Source organism: Amphiura filiformis, chromosome 15 (assembly GCF_039555335.1).
Source record: "Amphiura filiformis chromosome 15, Afil_fr2py, whole genome shotgun sequence".
NCBI lineage: Eukaryota > Metazoa > Echinodermata > Ophiuroidea > Amphilepidida > Amphiuridae > Amphiura > Amphiura filiformis.
The window spans coordinates 44,125,907-44,135,670 of record NC_092642.1 but is presented as its reverse complement, the minus strand read 5'-3'; the positions used below and the strand labels follow the sequence as shown (position 1 = coordinate 44,135,670).

At 36.8% G+C, this 9,764-nt stretch overlaps 1 protein-coding gene across 1 annotated transcript; it reads left to right on the top strand.

The window, feature by feature from the left end:
- The first annotated feature begins 6,754 nt into the window (after positions 1 to 6,754).
- On the top strand, positions 6,755 to 9,335 carry LOC140172007 (uncharacterized). The gene is made up of 4 exons (XM_072195355.1): positions 6,755 to 7,052; positions 7,713 to 8,045; positions 8,445 to 8,540; positions 8,956 to 9,335. The coding sequence occupies exons 1-4, from the start codon at positions 6,755 to 6,757 to the stop codon at positions 9,333 to 9,335; spliced, it is 1,107 nt and encodes a 368-aa protein (XP_072051456.1).
- The last annotated feature ends 429 nt before the right edge of the window (positions 9,336 to 9,764 follow it).

Below are 9,764 nucleotides of genomic sequence, written 5' to 3'. Positions count from 1 at the left end.
TGTTTCGTTCCCGTTTCATTTAGTTAATTTAACCCGTTGGCCTAATTACTCGTACCTCTTTTGTCATTTTAATTTCATTTTTCTTTATATTATAGGTCTACCGCTTCATTTTGTTTATACAACACACATATTTTTCCCGTATACGTCCTCTCAGAGCGTGTATGCGGACGTGTTCATCTTTATCATAATCCCGTGACCCGCCCTTTAATTTTTATTTATTTTTCCTTCTTTCTGTATTATCATGTCCACTGGTCTCTGGCTCGCAAGTCGCGTGGCTCTGCGCCGTCTACGCGCGCATTGGCGTAGTGCGCATTACGCTCGCGCGCCGACGCGCTGCCTGCCAGCTGCAGTGACGCGCAGGCTGGTAACTGATTTTCATAACAAAAACCCCGTTTTTACCCATATTTTCACTGTTTTTGCAGCCAATTCTTGACCGATTTCAACCAAATAAAGTCGAGGCAATTTCCCGTATATTCCTCGATCTCCCGTATGAATTTGGCGACATGTGGATCGAAACTGACGGAGCCTTTTACATAAACCACATACATACACACACACAACATTAGCCTATTTATAGTAAGATTAAATGTCTCCATGAAGATGTAAACAGTAATTTCAATTCAAAATGGATTATTAAAATCAAAAATATTCTTGATACATGTGGTTTTGGTGAATTCTGGATAAATCAAAATCCAAACATCAGGAAATCCTTGTTTAAAACAATGATTGAGACCAGAATAAACGATATCGATACCCAAAATTGGTCAACATCCGTTTCCAATAATAGCCGCAGTGTTAACTACAGGAATATTAAGAATCAATTGAAATTTGAATCTTACCTTATTATTATATACAACTGATAGAGTTAATTTGTGTAGATTTAGAAGTAGAAATCATAATCTCCCATGTACAGTAAATAGTTGTAATAATAGACATGTTACCACAGATGAAAACTCAGATCAATGCAATCTTTGCAACTTACACATTATTGGTGATGAATTCCACTACTTATTTGAATGTGACCACTTTAAAGATGCCAGACTTAAATATTTGTCACCTTATTACATAAATCATCCCAATATGTTGAAAATGAATCATCTTTTAGTTCAACAGATTTTTGGTGCTTAAGAACCTTGCAATATTTGCAAAACTCATTATGTATAAATTTAAAGAAAACTACTAAATCTTATAACATATTCACGTAGTTTATTAGCTTGTGTAAATATTCATGTACATATAAAACACTTATCTATTCTTTTACTTTTTAAAGTAAGTTAAGTTAAATACTAAAATGTGTGTGCTCATTTTCTACTGGTATATATTGTTGCTTTGTAAACGCCATTTATTGTAACTGTTTTTATTTTGTTGTTTGTGTTTCTCTGATACCCTGTACGGGGTCAAATGAGAAAATAAAATAAACTATAAACTATAAACTATAAACAATACAAAAACACTCAGATATCATTACACAGATTTCCTTCCATTACACTGAATACAAAATCAATACAATTTACTTTCAAATCTTGGGTTACATTGATTTAATTGTACGCTGTGACGTCAATATTTAGTCAATTGCTGCAAATGAGGTGTCAAAATGTGCAGAAATAAATTCTGCTTCCAACGCATTTTACAGATTTTTACAATCACCCATTTTTGAATAATGGTCATTATTTAAGGGGGGTTAGTTACTTTTTTTGAGATGTTTACTAATAACTTAGTAATCCAAGCCCTAATACCAACCATCCGTCCAAGCGAATCACTTAAGGCTATCATTTTCTTTTCCAAACTTATCACAAGGGATATGTACAGTATTATTATTTTCAATATTGTGTTTTACGTACATGTTCTGGCCGTCGTAGTCTATTAGTTACTGTTTTTAGTAAATGGAATCCTTTTCTTATCATTTCGTTAATAAACGATGTAGCCAGTAAATGTAAATAACAACATGTTAAATCACAACAATTTATAATACTTTCAGTGGCGTACCGTGGCCGTTCCAACCCCGGAGGCTGAAGAAAATTCAATTTTGCCGCCCCTTCCCCAACAGCCTGAATTTTGATGTACAGTGTCATTTTTTCAAAAAAATTTATACTTTATCACATTTGTCCGCCCTTTTTATTTAATAATTCTTTTTGCCGCCCCCTTCGTTTTTGCCGCCCCTGTTTTTGCCGCCCCTTCTTCTTCCGCCGCCCCTTCGTTTTGACCGCCCCCGCTTTTACCCCGGGGGGCTGGCGCCCCCAAAGCACCCCAAAATACGCGCATGACTTTCCTGTTTACATATCTTGATTGGTTATACAATTTGCAGACACTTGGTATTTCCTGGATTGTAACGATTACTATGTTGACGAGGCAACCGGGACTGTCGATATTGTCGTTAGGAGACGAGGTGATCTGAGTGTGTCAACAACAACAAGTAAGTTATTTACTATGTTTACTATCCAACATAAACTGTGGGGAATTTTGTGTCCTAAAGATGTTTAGAGAATGGTCGTTGACATTGAGAAATCAACCTCAGTCTTTAAGGGTTGATGGAATTTTTTGAAAAATGTCACAGAAGTTTGCAATGTTTGCCGTCAATAATTTGCCTAGAAACATTAATAGTTGACAGGTAGAGAATTGATGGTGCCCATCAATGAGGGAAATCTATAAATCAATATTTTAGCATGCTAAATTTATCAGCTGATAGGATATTCTTCAAATTGGCTTGTACATGTAACGATGCGTTTTAGCCCAAGCACTTTTTTGGGAGGGAAGTCCTTTTGAGCAGTCCGTGTTGATCGATTTTCCTATCTTAGTGTAGAGGTATTTACAGAACCTTGAAATAAGAATTATGCTACATATTTGCGACTTTGGAAGGCATGTTCGAACCTCGTCAATACCGAAAATTCTACCTGATTTCACATCCTCGTAGACTACTATTTCCCACATGTTACTTTGTCACTCTAAATTCAACAAAGTTCCATTTTTTAGACGAAAAGACTTCTAGAGATACACTCCTACTTGTCCATATTCGATTTATGGTAATACTCGTACAATAAACCGATTCTGAAATATCCATTTTTATAGATTCATGGAAGTCATATTTTGTACATTTTCCACAGTAACGAGTTAACGTCAATTTTGGTACAAATTTTTCAGTTTAACCGAAGTTATTTGTCAGCTTAACTAACGAATACCTAGGTTCTGAGGTGAGCTAAGAGCGCTACGTTATTATAAACATCTCAAAAAAAGTAACTAACCCCCTTAAATAATGGCCATTGTTAACAAACGGGCTATTGTATTACAAATCTGTAAAATGCGTTGAAAGCAGAATTTATTTCTGCGCATTTTGACACCTCATTTGATACGATAGCCCAAACAACAATAAAACACCGGTCAATTTAATATAGTGTGAGGTCCAGATTTGAGAGTTACACTAATACAACAATACAAAAACACTCAGATATCATTACACAGACTTCCTTCCATTATACTGAACACAAATCAATAAAATTTACTGCAACTTTCAAATCTTGGGTTACATTGATTACAGATTTGTAATACAATCGCCCGTTTTTTAATAATGGCCATTATTTAAGAGGGTTAGTTACTTTTTTTGATATGTTTATTAGTTTTACTTACGATTTGTAGACTGATTCCGTTTAAGAAAGAATAATATTCCTTACAGGGTTTTCAAACTTTTCTTCACACGACTAGCCGTGTTTTTGGAGTGTTGCCATGCAAGTCAAGAGCAAATCAGGACAACCTACGGCACGTAACTACATCAAAATATCACCCATGTCCCATGTTTTTTAGGGTGCAATGTTAATGTATAATATAAACACAGCCAAATTAAAAAGTCGCCACTAGTTCCATCCCCATTTAATCAGAGTCTGATGAGTTTATGGCAAAATAATTCATATAATATTTTTCTATACACTTTCCTTCGAAGGTTGATACCAAATTTGATATCAAAAGTTTAATTATCGTGAGCATAGGAACCGTTGTTTAGAAATTCGTGCAATTTTAAGAAATATTTCGACCCAGATTATAAAAGAAAAGACACTTGAAGCCTAGTGTCGAGTGTCTATTCATATGCATATCGCATACACGGGAATCGATTGAATTTAACGTTCTGGTACATGCACCAGAACGGAATTATAACACATTGTCTATCTATGGAGCAGTGTAATACACAGAATCATGCATAACTCGCCAACGCAAAATCAGAATCAACCGAAAGTTTGGGAATAAACTCTTTTCGTGGATATCTACTGAAAAAATGTCATAAAAAGAGGATGATATGATCACGAAATACTCCTTTAAATAGTCTGAACTTTCCACCCTGTAGCAGAATCTTTATCAAAGGCAAAATGACCAAGCAACGAATTAACAAGCTAGCCTTAAGGGGGTTTCTTCGGTGGTTTATGACCATATGAATCACTTCACCAACTGAATATTACATTTATCTTTTCCCAATAAAGCTTTAACAGCAATGGATCTATCGGCAACATCAGCAACGGACTACGGAGCGTTAACTCCAGTGACAGATTTGACATTTGCAGCAAACGAAGACATGAAAACGGTATCTTTGGTTATAACCGATGACATGCTAGAAGAGCATACAGAACAACTGATGGTACAAATTGCATTTGCGGATGCTGTTACAGCTGCTGCTAACGGACAAGCTCTTCTTGAACCTCTTCACAAAGCCTCAGTCACAATTGAGGATGACGATTCACCTGGTAGGAAATCAAACAGCATTTTAGAATGTTCTTTTTATATATTACCTAATAGGCCGGCCTAGGCTAATCTACTTAAAACCGATTCTATTCAATAAGACTCTATTTGTAAACATGACACGCATGATATTCGCCCGCGAAATCACGGGAGATTTACCATTTCACAAAACTATTGAGAAACTGTCAATTTCCTGCAAAAAAAGTTGCAAAGCATCACTAACAAGTAACGATATAGCAATTCATTTATCTTGTGCATTAATTTTTCTCGTTTTTTCGACATATTTAGTGCAAATTTGTTTTTTTTTTAATAAAGAAAATCGGGAGATTTTTTCTCGTCATGAAATACATTAAAAATGTGTATTACTTGTTTCTTGGGAAATTTTACAAAATAATCATGATAATGCACCTGTGCTGAGATGTTGATTCGTATAGTACACTGTAAACACTTCATCTCATAACAGTAGGTTTGATTTATGTGTACAATTTCACTCTCAGTAATTAAAATATCAGTACATTTATTAACCTGAACTTAATGGTTTCACAAATATAACACACTCTTTTGTTTCCTTTTCAATAACTCTTTTATATTTTGTAACAGACTGTGGAGCTGGTTGTCTTAATAGTGGGGTGTGTGTAGCTGATAATCTGTGTGTCTGTTATGAGGGGTTTGCTGGTAACCTGTGCGAAATAACTGGTAAATGAAACATATTTTAACTTTTAAGTGTAACAAAGGTTTAATTTGTCATTCCGGGACCAACCCTAATCTTGACAATCCGGACAAAAAGGTTTTTTACTCTACACAGGAATACAAACAAAATTTGGGAAATTCCAATTAGATACTTTCTTATCACACTTTTAAACTGTTTTAAACACATGAATAATGATACAATAGAGAAATGTCCTAAATCACACCTATTTCGGCATTTTGGTAATTAATAAAGCTTGGTTTTTAATATAGGCCTATATAATTATGTTTGCTATGATACTTTTAGAAATGACAAAATAATTGCAAAGACTTCTTTGTAGTCTGGCAGAACCATGATGGAACCTAGACATTTTGTATATAGTTTTTATGCTTTATTTGAATAGCTAATGTTATCCACTTTCAGAATCTGCCGGATGAAACTTGCTCACCCTTGAGGGTTTTGAGAAATACCCAGGTTAAAGTACCATTACCTCATACACTAGGCCGTTTCAAAGCGATGTGCAATTAAATTATTAAATTATTCAGGTTGTTGCATGATGGTTGGCTGCAGTGCGGACTCTGTCTGCGGGCTGTCTTTGAAGCCTGCCGACATTGCTGCACTGCAGCCGACCTACACAGATGTGCTTCCTTGATGTGTTCATATATGATGTTATTTGTTAAATCCATGGTATGTAATTCTTTTGTATGTATTTCATTTGTATTTTTGATGTATTTTGTTTGACCCCTGGGCCAGACTGGAAATCAGTGTGGACCACTGAGTTTGTTCCCCAGGCAAAATAAGATCTAATAAAATAAAATAAAATAATTTCAAAGAGCACAAGAAGAACCCTCACCAGTATGCTAGTGTTCCTCTTCTTCAATATGCTTCTTCCAACTCTGTCAAGGATGATGCATGGTTCTGCTGCCAATTGGTTGGTGCCTTGGGACCTTTGCTTTTGGGATGCCCCTCAAAGGGTTATACTGATATTGGCGTTTGTGGCCACAATAGGTGTCACAAATGTTTGTATTTTTTTTCCTTTCTAAATTCCTTTTCCTTTCTAAATTCTAGTGCAAGTTACTCACCTTCAGTTTAGTAACTTGTAAGTTCTACCTGAAAAATACAAGACACACTACCTACACCAGCCAACCTGAAGAACTGCATCAAACATACACCTGGTCTTTGCGCTCTGCGTGGCCACAATAACTACACAATGATTATCTTATTACTACTGCCAGTATTCCCTTAGATCTGAAAGATATAACTGGAGACATGGCATGGTACTTTGAGAGATTGCACATTAACTAATTCCAACAAAACTTTGTGCAGGAGCTCAAGAGAATATGGACAATGACAAACAAATCTGCACTAGCATACCATTCAAGACAGAAGAGGGAAGACAATATAGTAACGGAACCTTCAGCCAGCAATGAGACACCGAGGACTTGTTTCAAATTACTTGGACTGAAGGGCAGAAGATACCATATAATATCAAGAGCGGCGCTACGAGCTACCTTTACGTTGTGGTTGGCAAGAAACAACAAGACGTTTTGTGGTTGGGAATTAGTCACAAGACCATATATTGCTTCTGTTGAAGAAAACCAGGAGGATATCCCAACAGCACATCCAACACAAAGGCTAGGATCCTGTGTCAGTGGCTTAAGACGGTGCTCACACTTTCTTCAAAGGGTTCCCGTTTACAAACCAAGCTCTATGTACTCTTTCGCAAGAGACTAAAGAGGTCTAGTAGAGGCAATAACTTGACCTGTTGATGTTTAATCCTTCTCACCAACTGTTCCTAGCCTTTAGTATCCTCGGACAGAGCATGACAGAGCAGACAAATCAGCTAGCCACGTATTTACTGATTCTTCAAATCAAATCCAGTTAGGTTTAGTGCTGATTCCATAGAAGGGTTAGAGGCGCCGGATCTCGTCCTCTTGCAGCTTGACCAATATGTAATCCCTACCTGGCCTTTAAAATGATTGAACTGGATGTATTGCCCCCCCAACCTATGACTTGACATCAAAATTACCATTATAGTTTGAAGGAATGAAGTTACAGCAAATAATATAAAATGGCGACCATTTTGGACGCCATCTTGTATTTCTCATAATCCTCAATGTTGAGTAGTTTTTACCTGACAGATTCTAAAAATAAACACTCCTGGCTTTCCAAACCAATGAAAAAAACCTATGTATAATACATCCTACTTATTTCCATCTCATAATTAAATATAGAACATATAGCTGTTATACTATTCAAGACCAATTTTTATACTACAACCACTCCCGGTTGTTATTTTTTTCAGACACTGACGGTGATGGAATACCAGATGATATGGACATCTGTCCATTAATACCAAATGATGATCAAACAGACACCAATGGCGACGGTGAGGGAGATGCTTGTGACGATGACATCGACGGCGATGGAGTACCAAATACCGACGACACCTGCCCTTTCACACCCACCTTAAATCAAGACGACACAGATGGCGATGGCATCGCTGATGCATGTGATGATGATATTGATGGTGATGGAATCCCGAATGATTGTGACAATTGTGTAAAAATGGCCAATGTAGATCAGACAGACATCGATAATGACGGCCTAGGCGACGTATGCGACACTAGTCCACCAGGTAAGATATTTCTCTTGTATAAAATCAACAATTACGTAGCCAAATAAAATCACTCTTGCGAACGAAAAAAATATCTTTTATATAGATCATGTCACTTTTATTTGCCTCTGGTTTTATCATTACACAACTTAATCCTGAATTCGGTGACACATGTATACTTCATAACCAACAATTTCTTTAGTCGGTTGGTTAAAAACCTGGGAAGCGTGATCCGACCTGTAAAGTGTGACTGGAACAAATGCACTCCACCCGGCAGGGCTCGTGCATCAGACGCATCAACATCTCAATAGGCGTGCATTTTTTTGTACAATTTCACAATCAACAAGTAATATTAATGGTTGTACAGCTAAACACACTCTTTTGTTTCTTTTTCAATAACTATATTATATTTTGCAACAGACTGTGGAGCCGCCGGTTGTAATGGTGGGGTCTGTGTAGCGGATGGTCTGTGTGTCTGTTTTGAGGGGTTTGCTGGCAACCTGTGCGAAATAAACGGTAAATGAGACATATCTTATCTTTTAAGTATAACAAAGATTTATTTGACCTCCCCGGACCAACTCTAATCTTGACAATCGTGTGTTCATGGTGTTATGTGCCCCAAAAATATTCCATAATCATGATAATATTCATTACAAAAATATGTATTTTGTCATTAGACATTAATTTTTACTTCTTTTGATATTAATCTTGTATTTTTCATCATCCTCAATGTTGAGCAATTTTTACCTGGCAGATTCTAAAAATATACACTCCTGGCTATCCAAACCAATGAAAAAAAACTCTATGTATTCTACATCCTATTTATTTTCATCTCATAATCAAATATAGAATAGGTTATAGCCAATTTAGCTGTTATACTATTCAAGACCAATTTTTATACTACAACCACTCCCGGTTGTTATTTTTTCAGACATTGACGGTGATGGAATACCAGATGATATGGACAACTGTCCATTAATACCAAATGATGATCAAACAGACACCAATGGCGACGGTGAGGGAGATGCTTGTGACGATGACATCGACGGCGATGGAGTACCAAATACCGACGACACCTGCCCTTTCACACCCACCTTAAATCAAGACGACACAGATGGCGATGGCATCGCTGATGCATGTGATGATGATATTGATGGTGATGGGATCCCGAATGATTGTGACAATTGTGTAAAAATGGCCAACGTAGATCAGACAGACATCGATAATGACGGCCTAGGCGACGTATGCGACAGTAGTCCACCAGGTAAGATATTTCTCTTGTATAAAATCAACAATTACGTAGCCAAATAAAATCACTCTTGCGAACGAAAAAAATATCTTTTATATAGATCATGTCACTTTTATTTGCCTCTGGTTTTATCATTACACAACTTAATCCTGAATTCAGTTACACATGTATACTTCATAAACAACAACTTCTTTAGTCGGTTGGTTAAAAACCTGGGAAGCGTGATCCGACCTGTAAAGTGTGACTGGAACAAATGCACTCCACCCGGCAGGGCTCGTGCATCAGACGCATCAACATCTCAATAGGCGTGCATTTTTTTGTACAATTTCACAATCAACAAGTAATATTAATGGTTGTACAGCTAAACACACTCTTTCGTTTCTTTTTCAATAACTATATTATATTTTGCAACAGACTGTGGAGCCGCCGGTTGTAATGGTGGGGTCTGTGTAGCGGATGGTCTGTGTGTCTGTTTTGAGGGGTTTGCTGGC